Raw genomic sequence first — 24,715 nt, 5'->3', positions numbered from 1 at the left:
TTTTTAAATACAGTTGAATTCACTTTATCCAAAACTAGAACTTCCATTTGTATTAGCAAGATAGAATACAAACATCAGTCAATATTGTTTTTTGCTTCCAAAAATGTATATTATTTGACAATGAGTTTTCATAAATATGTTCCAAAACTCCCCTTGTTCTTACTTTAAAAATAAATATAGCCAAATCAGAACATTACTTCAAAAGAAAATTATAATGACCTTTTAATTGATGGTTTAACTATTCTATTTGTTGAGGTCAGTTTCAGAAGTGCACATTTTCATCTGCCCATTTTGTTGTTTATCAGATTTCTAGACACCCTTCCCCTCTTATCCCAACTCTTCAGAGTAAACCATTAGTAAAAGAAGAAAGGACACTTCTGATGAACAGTCGTTTGTCTTATTACACGCAGGTATGTTTGATTATTATACAGATGTAATTCAGAAATTATTTTTAATGTATTTCATAATTGTGTTCTTGAAAGATTGTAAGTTACTTGGGGTAAGAGCATAAGTTACTTGGGGTAAGAGCATATCAACATTTATTCTTCTTAGTAATGTTTAATAATTCTATTAACATTACCTTAGTCACAGTTTAGAACACTAATTTCCAAACCTGGCAACTTTAAGTCTAATTTTGCTTTCTTCAGCTTGTAGCATATGTTCCATGATTTAGAGGCTCTAAGAATGTGTAATTCTACACATTATTTTAAAAATAAAATGGCAGATAGGATAGCTGATATAAGATAACGGTAAAGGTTCCCCCCCCACTTGCGTGCTAGTCGTTCCCAACTCTAGGGGGCAGTGCTCATCTCCGTTTCAAAGCCGAAGAGCCAGCGCTGTCCAAAGACATCTCTGTGGTCATGTGGCAGACATGACTAAACACCTAAGGCACATGGACCACTTTTACCTTCCCACCAAAGTGGTCCCTATTTTTCTACTTGCATTTTTTACCTGCTTTCAAACTGCTAGGTTGGCAGAAGCTGGGACAAGTAACGGGCGCTCACTCCATTACGCAGTGCTAGGGATTCGAACCACTGAACTGCCGACCTTCTGATCAACAAGCTCAGCGTCTTAGCCACTGAGCCACCGTGTCCCTGATGATATACCTGGACATTTTTTTTAAAAAAAAGAACACCCTTCCTGTGCAGCATTTAAAATTAAGGAAATATCTATTATTAAAACCAATGGATTATTCTTTCTTAATACTAAATATTATGGAAAAGATTGAGTGACTATGGTTATTGACAATGTAATTGAGAAAGGAAGGATTCTATCTCTTTTCCCTGGTTGTAGTTTCCACCTTCAATATTTAATTTAACAATTACTTGAACATGAGTTATATTGTTAGTATTATATGTAATCAGGCCTTAGAATGCATGACATCAAAGCCAGTAAAAGTGAACTATTTCTCTTTATATAGATGCCATGTAAATTTATTTATTTTTCTAGGATGTCCCCAGAGCTCAGTCCCCGCCAGTACCAGCTAGAAGAAATCAATTACGTGCATATGGTAAGAAATTTATAACTCTTCTTACTTTGGTTGTGTTAATGACCAGATTAAATATTTCTAAAGGAAAATGACTACTGGGCATTCTGTACCTAATTATTGTTATACTGAATTTGCAGAAGAAAAAAAGAATGTAATAAATGAACTTTCGGAGATGAGAAAGCAGCTCCGCAGTGAAGAACGACGACTACAGGAGCAGTTGTTAAAAGTACACAGTGATGATGATGATGAAATGCCAGGGAAAGGGTAATCTCACAAATCATTTGATAAAATACACATTTCTTCTTGGGAAAGGATGAATACTTTAATTCAGCAGGCCCTAACCTTTCCATCTGGGGTTGGGGAGAAGGGATGGTTCCATGTGAGCAATGGGTAGGTGCATGTGCACCTGCCCGCTGCTCATGCAAGTGGAGCTGTGCGTGTGTGTTCTCTTGCAACTTCCACGGCCCGATTCCAAACAGGCCGTGGCCTGCTACTGGGCCACAACGCAGAGGTTGGGGCCTCTGCTTTAATTAGCAGTAAAGATACTTGTATGGAGTTAAACATTTTAGAATGAAAAAGTATCTGAAGACAGTATTGGGTCTTTTGGTTTTCTATGTTTTGTTAAAATACATTCTATATAAAATTAAAGGGAAATTTTTTTATAGTTTCTTTCTTCTGGAGCTGCCCCATAGTGGAATATCAGATAAGGCTGTGATGAATCTGGTTCCGAAACTGTCTATGATCTAAAGAAATTTTGCTTTATATTTAAACAATAACAACCAAACAAACCCATATTGTCAGAGTGAGGGCTAACTGATACAATGACTGTGTTGTGGGTTCAAGTAGACATTCCTGGATTTAAGCAATTGCTTAATTTAGTTCATTGTTAATCATTTGTATTTAGGTTGGAGATTTGAGTTTTTCTAAGATGTATTATAATCGAACAGTTTCATCCTTGGCTGCTTTATTTAATGAAATACTTGATATATTTAACTTTTTCATCTTGGAGATTATTTTTGGTTTTTAATTTATAGCCACCATTAGTAACTAAACTTTAATGGAAACTTTTTGCCTAAAATAACCAAAAACCAAAAATAATGCATGGCAATGCATATTGCCACAGGTGTTACTGCATGTAGTATTTGTAATTAGTAAATTGTAAAAATTGGCTTCTCCATGTCTTTTCTAATTGGCTTTCTAGAATTCACAAAATTGGAACATTTTTTTCATTTTGTTTTAAACCTATTTTTATCATCTGTTTAATTCTAAATTTTCTCTTGAATTCTTCAGAAGAATTCACTTCTTTTAAGTGAACTTGTATATTTTTGAAATTTGGATTATCTTTTTGCATGCTCTTGGTAATTTTCATAGGAAAAAAGATAAACAGAATTTGGATGTATTTGAAATGGCCAGACTCCGCATGCAAGCTCCAGTAAGGCGACCATCTTCAAAGGAGATTGCTGATCCTATTAATCTACAGAATATCCGTGAATTTAATGAACTTAAATATAAAGGTTAGTTGACAAACTCTGAAATGATGTCAAAGAACCAAGCAACAACCACCAAAATCAATCTCTCAGCATTTATGTGTGTGCCACAGTGAAAAAACAACAACCCATGAATTGTGTTCTTAGTTTTCTAAATGCTATTCTATATGTAGTTAAAATGATGGTAATAACATGCAGAGAAAATTGATCAGCACACATAGAAACTTGGCTTTATACTTGCAAAGTATAAAATATTTTTATAACTCCCATCCAATGTGATAAGAACAAAAAACAGCAGAGTCCAATTGGAACTACAGTAAGTATGGAATATTGCTTGATGGTTGACAAAGAAAAAAGAAGGGTAGTGTTGGGATCAAGGAAAGGAATAGAATAGACTGGCTGAAATAGTGAACAAGGAAAACAAACTGAAATATTTATTTCAATTATCAAAAACAAGTAGTCCAAACAGGACTACTTATAAATAAGAGCAAGAAATCTCCAAACTTTGCAAAAGAGGCAAACACACCAAAAAATGGAGCCACTTGAGGAAAATAAAAACTAACCTAGGGTTTGGGAAGTCCCGCAAAAACTCATAGTTTAGCCTCTGCTTTTTAAAATAATTGAAAATGAACATAAAGAGGTAAGACAAATTATCTCAAATAGTAATTGTTTAATAAAATCATTGAGTATATAGATCATTTGTATTTAGTCCCCCTCCCAGTTTGCCAAATTTTTCTGTTCAAATCTGTTATCACCTTTGGCAGAGAATTATTTAAACAAGTTATGTATGTTTGAAGAAAAAGATATGAGACTTCTAAATGCTTTATTTTATGTTATAGATTCAGATACACGAGTAGAAACAAGACATTTGTATCCTGATCCTCCCACCAATAATGATACTCTGGACATTCAGCAGCTAGCATTGCTAAGAGAGCAAAAAAAGAAACTTAAAAAAATGAGGAGAAATGCAGAAGGTAAGCTAGGGCTCCTCAAACTAGGTGTGTCTTTCATGGCTTTAATTTAGCTCTGCAATCTTTATTTTAGTTTTTGCACATACCCACTTATATCTCAAATATAAATATTTATGTCAAGCATGGAAAAATCAGAAGTGCAGGCAGTTCAAATGAATATAAAAGTTTATTGCAAGCTTATGCTCTGTATGAGAATTTGAACTACTAATGGTCAAAGCTAATTGGCCGCAGATAAGCGTCAATGGAATTCAAGGTGGGCTGGACTTAGATCTCTTGTGGCATGAAGGAACTCAAGACTGATGACTTATTTGACCCCTCCCTTGGGTTCAGTCTGGTCATCTCTTACGATTTATTATCTTATATAAGATGAGTGGATACCTATTGCTATTAGCTTTGAGTTCTGTCATATCAGTTGGCTAATTGCTGCAGTATTTTTCTGCCATTGATTCTTGTGGGTTTCCCCCTACCTCTCTACAGAACATCTCTATCTCCTGCGATTGGGCCAAAGTCTGGCATTCTTGTTCCTCATAGTTACAGCATTCAAATTCTATTAAATCAGATTTCTGGAAGTCTCCATCTTGGCAATGATTTTGGGGTATCAAAATTAACAATAAGGGAATCTTCAATTGGGGTTTTTAGATCTTGTGTTATAGTATAGCATAAAGTATAAAAAATTAATACAGTTGTTTCATCGCAAAACAAAATATTATGTTAACAATACAGTACCCATATTTGGGGGTTTTGCAAATTGGCTGAATATTGATCAAGAACTTATTTAAAAAGGAAAAATAAATTGAGTGAAGAGGGTTGCACAAAACTTTGGGGAATTCATAAGAAAAATCCTATTTGTATGTAAGTTCTTCAATAAATATCTAATAAATTACAGAATTTGGTGATAACATATTTAATTTTCTACTTTATTCCTGTTCCATTATCAATTTTTGTTTATTTGCATGTAATTATAATTATTAACATTACCATTTCTCAGTAAAATTCTATTGTTATTGGTGTGATTTTGAATGTTTATTACATTCCTCAATTCTTGTGTTATGGAACACACTGTCAGGGTCCTTTGGTTTTTAATTCTATTTTTCTTGTCAATATATTTGCTTTATTAGGTTCCCTAGATTTTGATGAGCCAGTATCGAGCATTAGATCAAGAGACAAAAGATTGGTGAGTAACAATACAATTAACTTACTCATTTTTTTATTCCTTATGAGAAATAATAACTTTGTGAAGTTATGTACATATACTAATTCATATTCCTTGAACCTTTGCCTTTTATATTCAGTTTTCATTAGAGATTTCACTCTTTTATATGAGGATTATAGCTCGAGGTTTTCTGTGCAGGTTCCACCTAGTTTTCTCTATGACTTCTTTAATGGGTATTTAATTTGTCTAAGTTAAGATGGTATCATAGGTTGCATATATAATTTTCAAAGGCTTCTGGAAACTGCCTTTGAAAAGCAACAGTGAGGTCAGTGTGGGCTGGGATTCACATCATGAATGCTTATTAACTGTATTGAATAGTTGTGTAATTATTACACATTTCTCTGTAATTTGAAGGCTGAAACTTGGAACAGTATTCTAAAGGGTAAAAGCAATTTCTCAAAACTGTTTGAGAGAGAGTTTAAAATATTTCCTCAGTAGTGAGAGTTGGATATGTTTAAGTCTTACGTTTGATCAAAATGAATTTGATCATTATTGATGACATTATTTTGTATTTTTTTGCAAACTGGAGGCGTGAATATCAGATAAGCTGACACATAGAAAATTAAAGATATCTCACTTTGAAATAAATATAGTGGATCAGGAAAAGCTGCACAAAGGAGAACCAAAATGATCGATGGGCTGAAGTAGATCAATTGTTAGGCAAGTTTCAACTATTGAAACTTTTTCAAATCTTGGATTAAGGCACTGAAAGACCACTCCTATATTGTTGCCAAGAAAACCAAAGGGAGATATTCATAGTACACTAAGTTCAGTTGAAATGAAATTTTACTTTTAATAAGGAGACACAGAAAAAGATTAAATTATGGAGGCAGGCAGGACATTGTGGCGGTACAGTAATGACTTAGCAGGGCTCTGCTAAGTCAACCAAATGCTATCTGTCAGGAGCCCCCCTAGGGGTCAAAGGTCACCTGGAGAGGTGACAAAGTAGAGGGGATTGCAAGAAGGAGGAAAGCAGTCTCTCGCAGGTCCGGAGGAAGCCCTCAAACTGACAGGAGAAGAAGACAGCCATTACAGCCAGAACAAGCTGAGACAGCCCCATGGAAGAAGTGACTGAGAAGGACTGAGCAGCAGCATGAGTGATCTGGGCGAGATTTTCTCTTTTTCTCTGGGAGGAATTTTCCCCAAGAACTTCTTTTCTTGGAGAGTGTGACTCAAAAGGAGGAGGCAGGGGGTTTCATTGCCCACTCCCCAAAGCTTAGCAGCAACCAAGATTTTGAGACTTTGACAGATCCAGATTTCATTTAAAAAATAAGAGACATGGGTCAAAACTTGTGGAGACGCTGGACTGGTTCTCTTTGTTTTGTTTTTTCTTACTAAAAATTGGAACTAATTTAATGGTTATTAAGTTTGGATAGACTTTAAAAAGTTTTTTTTTCTTTGTCTTCAAACTAAATACTGTAGTAAAAATGGAAAACTAAGTAAGCACAACACCTAATGGTTGGAAAGGATACTACAAGTGGAAAGAAGAAATCTGTTGTGACTAGAATGGTTATTTTTGGAAAGGAGTTTGAAACAAAATAGTACCTGCAGATTGCTTACTTTGAAAATTTGGAGATACAGTGTGAAAATATTGAAAGGCTTTGAACTATGCTTTGAATGATTGTGGGTTACAAATTGAGCTAGCAAAGTGAAGAAGAGAAGTAGCTTGGATTTTTTTTTAGACCAAGTGGATGATTTTTGTCCTGTTTATTTTTCTTCCCCCCCCCTTTTTTTTTCTTCTTGTTTTTGGCTCTTGGACTGGCTCGATACTCCAAACTGGGCTTTGTGTTTCTCCACGTTTCAACACCTTGGGATTATAAATATACTCAACAGTGAATTGAGATTTATAAAGTTTTGGGGAATTGGTAGGCCTTGTGGATTACAAATATTTACTACTAAGTGAAGAAGGAAGCAGCTTTGAAGCAGCTGTGAACTTTGAAGAGTGAACTGAGAGTTGCAATGTCTGAGGTATTGATGGGCCTTGTGGATTACATATATTAATTATTGAGAGAAGAAGAAGAAGAAAAGAAAATAATTATTTGCAAATAATTATTACTCCACTCTATTACATGACAAATTTTTGGACTGATCTGGTCAATTATAAAAAATATAAGATTGTGATACAGGTGGAAATAGGAAGAGAAAAGAGTGTCCTTTCCTTGGTTTAAAAAAGGGGGGTTAGAAGTTGGTCGGGGGCTACGAAATTATTGTGGATTATTTTACTAAACTAAGGTCCCATTTAACCTGGTTAATAGACATAAGTAGATACAAGCAGAAATGGCAAGCAATCCAAATTTAAGCAAGTTAGTAAAGAAAACAGCATCTGCACCATCATCTGCAGTATCATCTGTAGCAGCAAGTCCATCAAGTCAAAGTTTGATAGAGAGCATGTTACAAGCAGAGAAATCAAATTCAGTTCAAAAAGATGTGATGACAATGTTCCAATCCTTACAGGAGGTGATAATGAAGAATTATAATGAGGTGAAGAGTGAGTTGGGAGAGGTAAAAGAAACGGTACATGAAAAAATAGGGAATTCCCAACATATGATAGAAAAAAATGAACAAAGGATTCAGGTAATAGAGGAAAAATCAGAACAAACTGAGAAAAAAATGGAGGAAATGAATCAAAGGTTTACACAGGAAAATAAAGAATTGGAGGAAAATGTGATTTCGTTGCAAATGGAAAAGGCCGTTTACTTCTTGAGATTCCAAAACATAGAAGAGGGAAAAGGAGAAGACCTATCTGATATAATGATAGAATTGCTGGCAAATGCCTTACAAATTACAAAGCAGGAAATGCAAGTAGAAATTGATGAAATATTCAGAATACACACAACCTATGCAAGAAGACATAATCTCCCAAGAGAAGTTCATGTCAGATTTATCAAGAAGATGATAAGAGTTGAAATACTTAAAAAAGTGAGAGATGAACCTCTGCAATATAAAGGCAAAGAAATTGGGGTGTTGAAGCAAGTGCCAAGGTGAGTAAGAAACCTAAGAAGACAATATCAATTCTTGACAGATAGCTGATTAAATACAATGTAAATTTTAGATGGCTGACACCAGAGAGAATTTTGGTAACTTGGAATGAAAAAAGATATAGATTGGACTCATTAGATAAAGCATACGAATTTTATGAATGTCACTTTGAAACTACTGAAGAACAGAGAAGGGGAGAGGAAGGAGAACGCAAAAGACAAAGAAAACTAGCAAATGCGGAAAAGACTATATCACAGGAAGAAAGCGAGTCCGAGAAAACAGAACAAGCAGAACGAGAAGGAGCAAAAGCAAAGGAACAGAGAGAAATAAGATCAGCTAGGACAATAGGACGTATATACATGTGAGAAGGTGGAAGAAGAAATACAAATGCTATCAAACAACATAAATGGATTGAATACACTATGAAAAGGAAAAAAACTTTAATAAAACTACAAAAATTAAAACTTTACTTAACCTGTCTCCAAGAAGTTCATATTCAAAAAGTATACTTTTCACTAGCAGAACAAAAGAAAAGGGGGGTGGTCTTATATATAAAGGAAATAATAAACGCTAAGCAAATATACACAGATGAAGAAGGGACAATTTTGATGATAGACGTACTAATAAACCAAAAATAAGTACTTTTGATAGCAATATATGCACCAAATAATAAGCAAGAAGAATTTTATAAACAACTCCACATGAAAATAACTGAAATGGATTATAAAAATATTAGTGTGTTAGGGGACTTCAATGCAATTGTGGATGGTCGAGAATAGATATGATATGGATGACACCAAAATTAAGAAGAAATGTACAGGAGATAGAAATTGAAACAAATGTATAGGCAGATCACAACCCAATGAAAATAAAATGGAAAGGTCAAAGGAAAAAAATGAGATTGATGTTTAATCAAGCCATATTAAATGATAAAGAGTTTATACAAATAATGGAGAAAGAAATAGACTTCTTTTTCAGAATAAAAAAGACGAGACTTCATTACAAAATGTATGGGATACAGCAAAAGCATATATCTGGAGATTAGTGATCACCTATACAGTAAAAAAAAATAAGGAAAAGAGGCAAACACAAAAGAGATTAGCAGAAGAACACAAAAGACTGGAAACAGAGTTATAGAAAGAACCGCAAAAAAGAAATAAAAAAAACAAAACAAATGGGACTGATAAAACATAAACTCAATTTAATGGAAACAGAAGAACTAGCACAAAAGATTAAAAGAGCAAAACAAAATTACTTTGAAAATGCCAATAAACCAGGAAGATGGTTAGCATATAAATTGAAAAAGGAGAAAGAGAAGAAATTGATACATCACTTGCTAGATGAAAAGGGAATCCTTCACTATCAAAATGAAACTAAAAAAGAAAATAATCCAGAATTCCTATGAAAAACTATAATCAAGAGCAAGTGTCAGAAGAAAAAATAAAACAATATTTGGAGAAAGCTGAATTACCCAGATTACTAGAAATAGTAAAGGTTATGTTAAATAAAAAGATAACAATGATGGAACAGAGGTGATCAAAAGACAAAAAATAATAAAACACCAGGACCAGATGGATTACCAGCAGACCTTTATAAATGTTTACAAGATACTTTGGGTTTGCCAATGTTGGACATTTATAATGAAGTACTGTTAGAGGCCAAAATTCCAAATACATGGATAGAAGCAAATATAGCCCTTATACTGAAAGAAGAATCAGATTTAAGGCAGATAAAAATTATAGGCCAATATCACTATTAAATGCAGACTACGAAATATATGCCTCAATAATTGCAGAAAAATTAAAAAGATTCCTGAATGAATTTATATATTCAGACCAGAATGGATTTTTACCTAAAAGGCAAATTAGGTACTATGAAATGCATCCAGAAAAACAAATGACATTGATATTCTTAGATGCACAGAAAGCATTTGGTAATGTAAATTGGCAATTTATGTTATTACAATTAAAATATATGGACTTTGGGGAGAAATTTGTTAACACGATTGAGATAATATATTCCAAGCAAACTGCAAAAGTAATGGTCAATAGGATGTGACCACAAACTTTAACATAAGAAACGGCACAAGACAAGGATGTCCGTTGTCCCCTCTATTATTTATATTAACATTGGAAGTACTTAATAGAAACATTAGACAAGACTCAGAAATAAAAGGAATGGAAGTAAAAACAGAAGAATATAAGTTAGAGGCATTTGCAGATGATCTGATATTTATCTTAGAAGAAACACAAGAGTCTGGACCCAAGTTAATAAAAATAATAGCAGAGTACGGTGAAGTTACAGGATTGAAAATGAATAAAGAGAAAACTAAAATACTAGTTAAAAATGTCACAGTGAAACAAAAAAAAAGAGTTGGTAGAAAAGATAGATATTCAAATAGTTAAGAAAATTAAATACTTAGGATTTAGCTAAGAGCAAGATGCACAATTATAAAAGAAGATAATTGTATGAAACTATTACAACAAATTAAATTAGATTTGGAGAAATGGAAAAACCTGCAGCTAGCATTGATAGGAAGAATAGCTCAATAAAATGAACATTTTGCTGAGACTTTTATTCTTATTTCAAACAATTCCGATACAATTAGAAAAAAGTTTTTTTGAAGAACTAAACAAAATGATACTAAAATATATTTGGCAAGGGAAAAAAGCAGGAGTAAGACTGAAACTGCTACAAGATACTAAACTGAAAGGGGGCCTTGGCTTATCAGACTGGGAGCTATATTACCAGGCTTCTGTACTTGTCTGGGTGAAAGAATGGGTAAACTTGTGGCATAAAAGACTATTGACTTTGGAGGGACATGATCTCCAATTGGGGTGGCATGCCTTTTTATGGTACGGGAAAAATAAAATACATGGATATTTTCAGAGGCACCTTGTTAGAAATGCACTACTGTTAGTATGGGGGGAAAATAAAGAATGACACTATATAAAAATACCAGTCTGGTTCTCCACAATGCAGGCACTGATTCATCCGAATGTGATTAATATGGAAACAATTGTAAGGTATAAGGACATTTTGAATGATAAAAGGGAACTTAAATCCAAACAAGAACTGATTAATCAAGGGATTGATCTAGCATGGTGGCCATATGTGCAAATACAATCAACATATGAGAAAGATGCAGAAATGTACGGTTTCTATAAAGAACCAACAGAACTAGACTAGGGACAGATGAAAAATTAATTAAATTTTTTATAGCTAGTTACTGAGTATTAAAATAGAAGAAGAGCAAGTGAAAGAAACAATGATAAACTGGGCTAAAAACTTTGATTACTCAATAGAACTAAACAAATGGCATTGATATTCTTAGATGCACAGAAAGCATTTGATAATGTAAATTGGCAATTTATGTTATTACAATTAAAATATATGGACTTTGGGGAGAAATTTGTTAACATGATTGAGGCAATATATTCCAAGCAAACTGCAAAAGTAATGGTCAATAGGATGTGACCACAAACTTTAACATAAGAAACGGCACAAGACAAGGATGTCCGTTGTCCCCTCTATTATTTATATTAACATTGGAAGTACTTAATAGAAACATTAGACAAGACTCAGAAATAAAAGGAATGGAAGTAAAAACAGAAGAATATAAGTTAGAGGCATTTGCAGATGATCTGATATTTATCTTAGAAGAAACACAAGAGTCTGGACCCAAGTTAATAAAAATAATAGCAGAGTACGGTGAAGTTACAGGATTGAAAATGAATAAAGAGAAAACTAAAATACTAGTTAAAAATGTCACAGTGAAACAAAAAAAAAGAGTTGGTAGAAAAGATAGATATTCAAATAGTTAAGAAAATTAAATACTTAGGATTTAGCTAAGAGCAAGATGCACAATTATAAAAGAAGATAATTGTATGAAACTATTACAACAAATTAAATTAGATTTGGAGAAATGGAAAAACCTGCAGCTATCATTGATAGGAAGAATAGCTCCAATAAAAATGAACATTTTGCTGAGACTTTTATTCTTATTTCAAACAATTCCGATACAATTAGAAAAAAGTTTTTTTGAAGAACTAAACAAAATGATACTAAAATATATTTGGCAAGGGAAAAAAGCAGGAGTAAGACTGAAACTGCTACAAGATACTAAACTGAAAGGGGGCCTTGGCTTATCAGACTGGGAGCTATATTACCAGGCTTCTGTACTTGTCTGGGTGAAAGAATGGGTAAACTTGTGGCATAAAAGACTATTGACTTTGGAGGGACATGATCTCCAATTGGGGTGGCATGCCTTTTTATGGTACGGGAAAAATAAAATACATGGATATTTTCAGAGGCACCTTGTTAGAAATGCACTACTGTTAGTATGGGGGGAAAATAAAGAATGACACTATATAAAAATACCAGTCTGGTTCTCCACAATGCAGGCACTGATTCATCCGAATGTGATTAATATGGAAACAATTGTAAGGTATAAGGACATTTTGAATGATAAAAGGGAACTTAAATCCAAACAAGAACTGATTAATCAAGGGATTGATCTAGCATGGTGGCCATATGTGCAAATACAATCAACATATGAGAAAGATGCAGAAATGTACGGTTTCTATAAAGAACCAACAGAACTAGACTAGGGACAGATGAAAAATTAATTAAATTTTTTATAGCTAGTTACTGAGTATTAAAATAGAAGAAGAGCAAGTGAAAGAAACAATGATAAACTGGGCTAAAAACTTTGATTACTCAATAGAACTAAACAAATGGCAGAAATTGTGGGATAGAAACTGTAAATTAACGATGTCAACGGCCTATAAGGAAAATCTATACAAAATGTTTTATAGAAGGCATTTACCACCAGCGAGGTTAGCAAAGATGTTTGAAAGCTTATCAGCTAAATGTTGGAAGTGTAATCAGATTCCAGGTTCATATGTGATGGACATGCCCAAAAGCAATAAAATATTGGACTAAAATACATACTTGGTTAGAAAAAATGATAAAACAACACATAGATTTGAAACCAGAAATATTTCTGCTGGGGATTCTGTCAGAACAGTATAATAAAAGGAATACATATTTAATTTTGCATGTAGTAACAGCAGCAAGAATAGTATTTGCACAACAATGGAAAAATGAAGAAGTCCTGACAGATGAAAGTGTAATAAAAATATTAGAATGTGCTGAGATGGATAGATTGACACTTAAGATAAAAGAAAAGGAAGAAACAGAATATTTTTTAATATGGGATATATTTTATCAATGGTTAACCAACAAAAACAGATGTTAGAATTTACGATTCAGTCAATTACGAGCGCTTCCTTGGTGGAGGGAGTCTTCCCGGCCGCCTTGAAAGAGGCGGTGGTGAGACCCCTCCTCAAGAAGCCTTCCCTGGACCCGGCTGTTTTAAGTAATTATCGTCCGGTCTCCAACCTTCGCTTTGTGGCGAAGGTTGTAGAGAGTATGGTGGCATATCAGCTTCCCTTACACCTGGATGAAACTGTCTATCTAGACCCGTTCCAGTCCGGCTTCCGGCCCGGTTACAGCACTGAGACGGCTTTGGTCGCGTTGGTGGATGGTCTCTGGAGGGCCAGGGATAGGGGATGCTCCTCTGCCCTGGTCCTATTAGACCTCTCAGCGGCTTTCGATACCATCGATCATGGTATCCTGCTGCGCCAGTTGGGGGGATTGGGAGTGGGAGGCACCGTTTATCGGTGGTTCTCCTCCTATCTCTCCGATCGGTCGCAGACGGTGTTGACAGGGGGGCAGAGGTCGGCTCCGAGGCGCCTCACTTGTGGGGTGCTGCAGGGGTCGATCCTCTCGCCTTCTGTTCAACATCTATATGAAGCCGCTGGGTGAGATCATCAGTGGCTTCGTGTGAGGTACCAGCTGTACGCTGATGACACCCAGCTGTACTTTTCCACACCGGCCACCCCAACGGCTATCAAGTGTTGTCCCGGTGCTTGAGGCCGTACGGGTCTGGATGGGGAAAAACAGGCTCAAGCACAATCCCTCAAAGACAGAGTGGCTGTGGATGCCGGCATCACGGTACAGTCAGCTGAGTCCTCGGCTGACTGTTGGGGGCGAGACATTGGCCCCGATGGAAGGGGTGCGCAACTTGGGCGTCCTCCTGGATGAACGGCTGTCTTTTGAAGATCATTTGACGGCCGTCTCCAGGAGAGCTTTTTACCAGGTTCGCCTGGTGCGCCAGTTGCGCCCCTTTCTAGACCGGGATGCCCTATGCACGGTCACCACGCCTCGTGACGCCTCGCCTGGATTACTGCAATGCTCTCTACATGGGGCTCCTTGAAGGGCATCCGAGGCTGCAGTTAGTTCAGAATGCGGCTGCGCGGGTTATAGAGGGAGCCCCTCGTGGCTCCCGTATGACACCAATCCTGCGCAGGCTGCACTGGCTACCTGTGGCCTTCCGGGTGCGCTTCAAGGTTTTGGTAACCACCTTCAAAACGCTCCATGGCATAGGGCCGGGTTATTTACGGGACCGCCTACTGCTACCAAATACCTCTCACCGACCCGTGCGCTCTCACAGAGAGGGACTCCTCAGGGTGCCGTCAGCTAGGCAGTGTCGTCTGGCGACGCCCAGGGGAAGGGCCTTCTCTGTGGGGGCTCCCACCCTCTGGAACAAACTCCCCCCAGGACTCCGTCAACTTCCGGACCTCCGAACCTTCCATCGCAAGCTTAAGACACATTTATTCATCTGTGCAGGACTGGCTTAGATTTTAAATTTATAGGGGTTTTAAATTGGTTTTAATATTTATATTTCTATTTTTAATAACTGGGCATTAGAATAAATTTTTTAATGATTATTTTAATTTGTATATAAATGTTTTATATGCCTGTGAACCGCCCTGAGTCCTTCGGGAGATAGGGCGGTATACAAATATGAATAATAAATAAATAAATAAATAAATAAAAAGAATTCAAAGAGATAACAAAAAATTGTATTGAAAATATTGTAAGATGGACAAACTAATTGTTTTATTATTTTATGATTAATATTATACGTTTATTAAGATTACTAGTATGATTATAGTTAATGTTGTACCTTTACTCAAATTAATTATGCCCAGACAACACACTGTTCAGATAGACATGGAATATTTTATGTTTTTAAAGAAAAATGTACGAATAAAACATATATTTAAAAAACAAGAAAAAGATTAAATTATAATATTAGAGAAATCAGATATAAATCTTTCTTGCTATGCTGTATTTGAGTGTTGTGTGTACCTAGAATGGTAATGAAAAGGAAGTAGTTCTTTAACTATTTGTAGTTAAATTGAAATTTATTACAAAACATGATAGCTGCCAATTAGGCAAGTGATTAGGTAAATTAATCCTTTAAAAGAGGTACATGAATAGTGGCTAGTAGTAGTGGATAGTTATTAATTACTCTCACTATTAGGGTTTTTCCTCCTTGAACATGAACAGATTCTATCGCACTTCCACCCTGCTTGTGGCTACTTAGAGGCATCTTGTTGATTGGACTAGATAAATACATCTTTGCTGTGATTCATTGGGACTTTATTTTATTCCTTCATTTAATAAAATTTATTCTGGATGAATACTTAGGTTATATATAGATTATATACGTGCAGAATGAAAGATATATGGAAATGAAACTGTGGCTTGCTTTTTAAAAAGTAACTTTTCAGTACTACATTACATTTATTCAGTAATATATTAAGTCAAGATCCAGATTACTGGATCTTGACTTAATATATTGAAAGGCTGTTGTAGGAACAAATAGGAATAATAGAAAAATGTTAAACAAAATAGACTGTTGATTTAACTTGAGTTTTCTGTTGCTTTTCATTTTTAGATTAGAGATGCAGACTCAGATGGATTTATGAAAACCTCACTCCTGGAATCTGAGAGTGCTTTTATTGGTGAATTTATCTTTTTAGTATTTCTATATTTGGCAGATTACTTATCAAGAAGAGCTATTTTGTATGTATGCTGCATTCCTTTCAGGTTTATGCAGCATTTTAGTTATAGCTAATATTTATGGTTTGTTTGAAAGGCATATATCATCCTATATTTGTAGGAATAAAATCAAGATTTTCAGCTATTTCAGTTTTCTGGGTTTCTATAGATACATTTAATAGTTTTCTATTATTCAGAAATACAGTGATAGCAGTTTGAATGTAATGTGTTGAAGCATCTTCTGAATCAGCAGTCACCAACTGGTGGTCCGTGGACCACTGGTGGTCCGCTAGAAAATTTTGGTGGTCCGCAGAAAAATTATTTGCATTTTTTATATTGCACTAAATCAGGGGTCCTCAAACTACGGTCCCTGGGCTGGATATGTGCAGTGAACGTTTGTGTTGCTGCAGAGAGTCTCCCCCTTTGGGGTCTTTTTGTATGGGTCGGAGGGGCCAGAAATTCCGAATTGGAATTTCCTCCCCTCCTGTTGAGGGGCTTTGGGCGAAGGCTGGAGGGAAGCGCCGCTGGTGGCAAAGAGCCTGAGGACCTTGTTCCAGTTGGACAGCATCATGGCATGGAACTGACTGACCATCTCAGCCCACTGAGCCTCCAGGCGCCGGTACCTGGCCTTGCACTCCCACAGGTCTTCCCTCTGCTTGGAAAGCCTATGCTCGTAGTCCTCAATGAGGTGCTTTTACTGAGCCTCCTTCTTGGTCAGATCCAATTTAAACAGAGCTGTTTTGCCAACTCTTTGTCATGGTGGCTGCTTAGCTCCAACAACTGCTTGGGTGGGGAAGTGAGGAGTGGCCAGGAGGGGAGGGGCGAGTAGTGAGTGACATCGAGTTGGCCACACCCACCCAGTCACATGACCACCTAGCCACGCCCACCCAGCCGGTCCTTAGGCAGATCATATTAGTGGTCCACGGGATTTAAAATTATGAATTTAGTGGTCCCTGAGGTCGAAAAGGTTGGGGACACCTGTTCTAAATCACAGCTCTTCAATGAATGAAGTTACTGGAAACCTTTTGGTCTAGTTTTTCCATAATACAATAGCCCTCAACTTATGACCACAAAACCCAACATTTCTATTGGTAAGTAGGACAGTTGTTAAGTGAGTTTTGCCCCATTTTATGACCTTTCTTGCCACAGTTGTTAAGGGAATCACTGCTGCTGTTAAGTGAATCTGGCTTCCTCATTGATTTTGCTTGTCAAAAGGTCGCAAAAGGTGACCACAGGACCTTAGGACACTGCAACCATCCTAAATATGAACCAGTTGCCAAGCATCCAAAGTTTGATCACATGAGCATGGGGATGCTGAAATGGTCGTGTGAAAAATGGTCACAAATCACTTATTTCAGTGCCATTACAACTTTGAATGGTCACTAAATGAATGGTCAAAGGTTGAGGGTTACTTGTTTACAGTTAACTAATATAGTTCAGAAACTAGCTTTGCAATTTGAATACTGGATTTGCTTAAAAAGCCAGTTATGAATTTATATTTTGACACTTGCTTCTCCTAGATACGGATGGTGAAACTTATCCAATTTTAGAAGAGCATAACTACAATATGAATATAACTCCTTCACCCCCTGTATCAGCAAGAGAAAGAAGGAGAGAGAAGAAGGTAAAGGAATTTATTGGTTTTTTCCCCATTGAAGCTTTGCACTTACTGAAGTCAAATTCTACCATCTGTTTATTTTAACAAATCTTATTCAATTAAATTCTCTCTTTCTCCCTCTCTCCCTCCCTCCCTCCCTCCCTCCCTCCATCTCTCTCTCTCTCTCTCTTTCTCTCTCTCATATGTTTCTGTGTGATATGCAAAGTTTTGATCTGAATATGTGGTTATTTTGGCAATTCCAGTAATATTGACTTGACAAGCATTTCATAATGATTCAATCATAACTCTCTGTATCTTCAGGATGATGGTTTTCATAGGGTGACTCCACCACCACAGTTGGACAACAGCTCTCTCCACTCGAATTCTAGTCTCAATATAGATCAATTAAAAGCCAGAAATGAAGAGAGGCTGCAAAGATTAAATGAACTACATAAGAATGCTGTTCATATAGGTATGATTTTTTATTGAATCTTAGAACAGAAATTAAAAAGGGATGCGGTGGCTAAGTGGCTAAGACGCTGAGCTTGTCAATCGAAAGGTTGGCAGTTCAGCGGTTCAAATCCCTAGTGCATAACAGGGTGAGTTCCCGTTACTTGTCCCAGCTTCTGCCAACCTAGCAGTTCGAAAGCACGTAAAAAATGCAAGTAGAAAAATAGGGACCACCTTGGTGGGAAGGGAACAGCATTCCGTGCGCCTTTGGCATTTAATCATGCCAGCCACATGATCACGGAGATGTCTTCAGACAGCGCTGGCTCTTCATCTTTAAAACAGAGATGAACACCACCCCCTAGATTCGGGAATGACTAGTACATATGTGCAAGGGAAACCTTTACCTTTTACCTTTAGGACCTTACCTTTAGGACAGAAATTATTGAAGAATTAAACATTTTGTTAGATTTGGAAGAACTGATTGATACAGTGTGAGCAAACTTACCTAGAGTAACTTTTCCCAAACTTGATAGCTTTCAGATGTTTGCAGCTCATTTTTCAAGATTCTCAGAAATTGCTGAGAAACTAGAATCTAGCTATGTATTCCTGGAAGATGACCTGCACAGTTGGTACCCATTGGATGGGAAAGGCTAGCCAAGGGCAAAGTATTGCATATATGCTGCACACCCAGCATATATGGCTAATATGCCACCAAGTCTAAACTACTGCACAGAAGACGAGTGCTGCACTGCACTGCACTGTCATTACTCTTCCTTCCCACATTCAGATTTTTAACATATGCAAGTACACTAACATTTAAAATGGAGTGGTGGGGGATAATTGCTCTGGATTTTCTTTGTAGCTTTGTAATTAAAAGAAGAAAAGACTAAAGCAGAAAAAATCAGGAGGTAGCTGCAGATCAGCTGAGGCAACAAGTTAGTTGTAGCCTTCTCTCACCTTGTTGGATTCATTTGAATGTAGCCCTATAGTTATATCACAGACAGATTTACTAAGTTTTAAGAGGTCTTTAAGTCAGTTTTATGAAGGTAATTTAAAGATAGAGGCTTCTAGTGAGGGAGAGCCTATCCCAGTAATTGATTTCATTGCCAGCTTGCTTTTACTTTTAAGAAATTTCTTAATAGTCATCATCTGAAATATATTTTCCTTAATTTAATCTTATTAGATTGAATCTTCACCACTAGGTCATCATACACAAATATTTCAGGTCTTATGCAAAAGATATTTAAGTGCTATGAAGAGTAGTACCACCATGTTTTCCTTCAATCCTTTTCTTCTTGAGGCAAGAGATACCCAATCCCATGAATTTTGTTCTTGTATGCCTTGTTTTTTATGCCAGTCATATATTTTAATTTTAACCAGCTCAAAGTCTGATGCTCAGATTTGGATGCAGTCCACATTTAGTCCATGTTCTGATAATATTTCCACACAGAACTTGAGTATAACCTCTGCTGTGGTATTATGTGGAGGGGTTTCCATGAGTATCTTTTCTTCAGCTTTGTAGCCCTTACTTTCAATTTTTCAATTTGAGATTATAGATGTCAGACTGCCAACCTTAGCTGACTCATACTTGGTTTCTCAGATACTTATGATCTGGCCCAGGGCTGTTTGCTTTTGTTTTTACAATAAGGTCACAAATAAAAAAAAGGAAAGGACAAGGATCGGGGAGAAGAACAGGATGTAAGGGTATGTGGGAATCACTTTGAGAGCGAGGGAAGAGCTGCAGTCTATACAACGGACTGATAAAATTTGAGTGCAAAGGAACAAGAGTGGCAAAACTGTCCCTAGTTTTTGGGAGCCTAAAAGTGAAGAAAACAAGGAGTACTTCCAAACTTGCTAGATTCGGTTAATGTAATCCTGTAATAACCTTGTAATACTGTAATACTACTTCCACCACCATAGTTGCACAGTGGTTAAAATGCGGTATTGCAGGCTAACTCTGCCCACAGCCAGGAGTTTGATTTTGACCAGCTCAGGGTTGACTCAGCCATCCATCTTTTCAAGGTCAGTAAAATGAGGACCCAGATTGTTTGGGACAATATGCTGAGTTGTATATACTATAAGTTTAAGTGCTATTGCTATTGATAATAAAGACAGATCTAGTACTCCTGGCTGTGCTTCTTGTCTCGACTATGTTGCAAAGCTGACATCAATCTTGCAAGCATGAAAGAAACCCTACCTGTGTTCATTGTTATTCTCCCCAAAAGCAGGTAGTGTCCTTCTGAGATGCTTTCACCACCCCTCTTCCTTCAGACTCAAATTTTGTTTATCAGATTGTAGGCTTTGGCTCTTCCTGTTTTCCAAGGACATTTCAACATTCCATTACATAGAGTGCCTGCAGTAATAGAGTTTTGGAACTACTTCGCTGGCTGGCTTGAGAAAAGCTAATTGGCTCTGATGAATGTTAATAATTGCTATGGAGATAGCCATACACTGTTGTAAAATTCGATCTGAAGTTTTGAGGATTAGAAAGACTAATGATGCAGAATATATAGGATGCATACAATCAGTAGAACTATTATTTTCCAGGATTTTAAAAATGGCTTGTTTTTTTTAATAATAATGGGTTAAATTCAAAGTCATCTGAGTTGACGCCTACTTGCACAATAGGAAACTCTTCTCTGTTGCTCTCTAGAGTTCTCAAATCTCCTTAACATAATTTTCCGTGATGAAGGGTATATATAGGAGGCTTCAGGAAAGTAGGGGAATTGCCTCCTTTCCTGAACTACCATTAGTGGAACTGTAAATTGAATTTCTCACTAGAATTCTGTGATTAAGCAGTCAAAATCATCTTAATCCTTTGTTGCAGCATGCATCTGATTCATAAAGAATTTATCATTGATTACATTAAAAATAGCATTAACTACTTAACTCAGGGGTGTCAAACTGGCGGCACATGAGCCAGAAGGGTCACACACAGGCCCCACCCACCCCAGCTCAGTGAAGGCAAAAAATGTCATATGTTGCGTGACAGCAATGTGACATGATGAGTTGGACACCGTGACTTAACTCATTCTTTAAAACTTATTCCTGACTGCCCTCCACCATTCAGAATGCAAATTGACTTTTGTCAAATTTGTATGTCTTTATTTGAAATTTCATCCGGGATTTTTCTGACTCAGGCTTATCATTCTTCCAAGATAATTTTGGTTTCTCCACCCCCACCCCCACCCCCACCCCCACCCCGCTTTATGCAGTCTACAAATGTGTTGAAATTTCCCTTCACCAGGAAGCATTATATAGCGGGTACTATCACCATAAAGAAACTAATGAGGTATTGAAAAAGATTTTTCTGCAAATATCATATATTCTTTCTTGATAGGTTAGCATATTCCATCACCAAAATCTGGACTGATTTTTGACATTTTCTTTGTAGAAAGGATGTGATAGTCAGGGTGAGTAAGTGGCCAAATTTAGTTTTTTTTTTAGTTATCTTTTAGATAGACTCATAGATATTTGAAGATCCTTTTTGAATTCCAGTTTCTCAATGCAGCAAATGCCAAAAAAGATTTCTGTTCATAAAGAAGCTCTTCTGGGTGCATAGAGCAGCTTTTTTTGGTGAATGCTCCCATGTGCTATTCAAACATTTGATTTTTCCACATCATTAAAAAAAAACAAACACTCAGCTTCTGCACATCAAGAAAATTACTCTTTCTTTAGAACCTCAACGATGTGTAGACATATTGCTCTTAGGTGCAATTCTGTATAGTATGGAATCCTTAAAACCTCCTAAGACTCTATATTGGATTGGACCTATTTTCAAATTTGACATAATTAATTACTGAAGCTGCAATTTCAAGAAGAATCTTTATTGTAGTTTGACTTTATTGTTAAGATTGGCTTGATTAAAATTAATTTATTCATACCTCTTTATGAATTAGATATGAAACTGTAGGCCCAAAAATACTCACATGTGATACTTGTCTTTCGCTTATACAGATTGGTGCTCAGAACTTCCACCTCTGTTTTATAAAGGACTGAATTTATCTGGAAAAGTATCCACTGTTTGATGCATATGCAGATTTTAATAGTTTCCCCTGTGATTAATTTTCTTTAAATTTTACACTTTTAGTAATTTATTAGTAATAATTTGTTTTATATAGATACCTTTATATATAGATAAATCTATTCTTCCCTCCATGCATAAAATATTTCCTGTACCCTTGGCTGCTGTACAATCCCTGAACATCATAGAGCCTCCTGTATATTTGTTGGCAAGGTATTTTTTTCTACAAACGCTTCATCTCGGGTTTTTTTCCAAAAGTCTTTTATGTTGTTGTAGTCAAATAGTTCAAACTTTATCTCAATAATCCAAAGTATTATACTCCAAAAGATTGGAGATTTGTAAGTTTTCTTTTGCATACCTGAGATGTTGGCTTTTATGATGAGATTGAAGAAAAGTATTGTTTTGATAACTCTCCCATGCAAAACCATTGTTGAATAAACAATGTTCTTCTATGGACAGGGACTCCAATGTCAACTAAACGTCAGTAGGTCATTTGTGGTGATTTCTGGTTTCTGTTTTGTACATCAGATTCATTTTCAGGCCATTCTGGCAAAAAAAAATTCTTAGTCTTCACCACAGTCAGCAAGTAATTGAAACCTGAAGAGAGATTGGTTATTTCAGCAAGTCAGCCTGAAACAATCTTCCAAATTAATCATGAAGTCCCTACGTGACCAGGAGCGCCTAAAGTTTTGCATACAGGTGTATATAAGAAATATGGTGAAAAGGGGAATTGGGTCTTCCAGTGCTGTTTTAAGGCATAGTATGTAATTGCTTTTGATCACCTACATATTTACCTTAGAAACGCCATTTCCCATCCTTCTGCCAAATAACGTTATTTGACCAGTGACTCCAGAATAAGGAAATATTAAAAATCTGAAGTTCCCCGATTGAGCAACAGTTGTGCTGACCTTGCTGCATTTTTATTCCACATAAGTTCTCTGTAATACTTCAGAATGAATAATTTGGTCATTGAAATATATGGTAGGATACCAAGTATGACTATCATATATTAAAGTTTATTTGTTTTTCCTCAAGCTGATGACATTTCATTGGGGAATGGTGATGACATCCTGAAGGAATTACTTCCTAGAGATGGCAGAAGACCCAGTTCAATTGATTCTGTGGCAACTGAGCCATGGCTTAGACCTGGGACATCAGAAACACTTAAAAGACTCATGGCTGAACAGTCAAGTCAAGCTAAACCAACTTCTGAGAAGAGCATTACATTCAATTGGCAGGGGCTGTCAACTGCCCATGGCTAAATAAACTTGTGTTAAAGCTGTTTGTGCCTTTCAAAAGTTTCACTATTGCACTTTTATATTCATACTTGATTGTGTAAACAATGCCTACTTTGTTCAATTATTGATAATTACTGATGACCACTAAATTTGGAAATATATTACCACAGTAAATTTTCATAACAGCTTCAGAGTATAGCTAAAATGTACAATTAAAGGTACTGAGGCAAAAATATTATTTGATTATTATTTTTCTCTGAAAAATTACCTCAGACTTCTGCAAGATTGAGAAATATGATCTGAATGTAATCAAATAAAATACTGTGGCTTATTGTTCTGAGACATGTAATAGATGTTTAGGGACTATCCAGGACTTAAATTCATTGCTGCTTTACTTCTAGCCCACAAATCTTATCCAATCATTTGTTCTAAAATGCTAAATTGTTGTTTTATATGTATATATGTGTGTTCAGATGTCAATAGTGAATTCTATAAATGTATTTATGTTCATGACTTAAGATGACAAAAATTTATATTTTTATCAGGATTCTAATGAAGTATTTGTGAAGATGGATATTTTGTGAAATGAATAAATTGTCTTTAATAATTAAAGCTCTGGAGTTTCCTTCATGATGCTTCTTTTTCATTACAATAGAAATGGCATGTTCATTGAATTTCATTATGGAACTAAATTCTGACTGAACTGTATTAAGTCTAGTACAAATTTGTTGATTTGTTAGCCCCTTCACATTTATTTGGAAGGAAAAAAAATACAAATGTTACTGGGTGAAGGCAAAGCTGCAGGGCTTGATCAATACAAGCTCCTTTTCGTGTAACTGCAAGATGTTTACAGTATATTACACATACCATTTAATATTTAATAGTATGTGTAATATACAATTAAAATGGACTCTTTTCCAACAGTTTCCCAACTATAAATCTAGGAGGCTGGATGGATAGAAAAAGATACCTTTGAAGAATTTTCTGATCACCTAAATATAACTTTTTCCTTGTCCTTCACCTGGATGTAGTTCTCCTTTATTAGTTCTAGTTTATATAGTTCTCCTTTATCCTACATTTAATTGTAACAAAAAAAACACAATTGCTTTTAGGCACATATACAGGCGAACAGAAACTATAATAGCAAAATACAGTAATTTGTAATGTCAGTCATTGGCAACGTCATTTGGTTACTAACCCTTTCCCCTCCAAATACGGAGGGATTATTGAGTCTCTCATTTGAGTACAAAAAGTACTTCATAATACTTCAGAGCTGAAGAAGCTTCTTGGATGAGAAGCAAAACATCTTTAAAGAAAAACCACAAAGTCCAGTTGCCTCTTGAAAAAGCACCT

At 36.0% G+C, this 24,715-nt stretch overlaps 1 protein-coding gene and 1 pseudogene across 8 annotated transcripts in view; both read left to right on the top strand.

Annotated features, from left to right (window-relative positions):
• The window catches only part of CSPP1 (centrosome and spindle pole associated protein 1), a 66,697-nt gene extending 42,389 nt beyond the window's left edge, over positions 1 to 24,308 (top strand). For 4 of the 8 annotated variants that reach the window (XM_058174303.1, XM_058174300.1, XM_058174301.1 and 1 more), the window contains 10 exons: positions 306 to 410; positions 1,450 to 1,510; positions 1,627 to 1,753; positions 2,861 to 3,003; positions 3,816 to 3,950; positions 5,066 to 5,121; positions 15,950 to 16,016; positions 17,574 to 17,677; positions 17,972 to 18,122; positions 23,160 to 24,308. In XM_058174303.1, coding sequence (XP_058030286.1) covers positions 306 to 410; positions 1,450 to 1,510; positions 1,627 to 1,753; positions 2,861 to 3,003; positions 3,816 to 3,950; positions 5,066 to 5,121; positions 15,950 to 16,016; positions 17,574 to 17,677; positions 17,972 to 18,122; positions 23,160 to 23,386 — 1,176 coding nt within the window. In that variant the 3' untranslated portion in view covers positions 23,387 to 24,308. Of the gene's footprint in view, positions 1 to 305; positions 411 to 1,449; positions 1,511 to 1,626; positions 1,754 to 2,860; positions 3,004 to 3,815; positions 3,951 to 5,065; positions 5,122 to 15,949; positions 16,017 to 17,573; positions 17,678 to 17,971; positions 18,123 to 21,440 lie in introns of all 8 variants that reach the window. The other 4 variants (XR_009154055.1, XM_058174307.1, XM_058174304.1 and 1 more) reach the window with 4 other exon arrangements.
• On the top strand, positions 5,148 to 10,543 carry LOC131193900 (uncharacterized; annotated as a pseudogene).
• Positions 24,309 to 24,715: the final 407 nt, after the last annotated feature.

The sequence above is a fragment of the Ahaetulla prasina genome, chromosome 3 (genome assembly GCF_028640845.1).
Source record: "Ahaetulla prasina isolate Xishuangbanna chromosome 3, ASM2864084v1, whole genome shotgun sequence".
NCBI classification, from domain to species: Eukaryota; Metazoa; Chordata; class Lepidosauria; order Squamata; family Colubridae; genus Ahaetulla; species Ahaetulla prasina.
The sequence above is the reverse complement of the archived record's forward strand: the minus strand, read 5'-3'. Positions and strand labels throughout refer to the sequence as shown.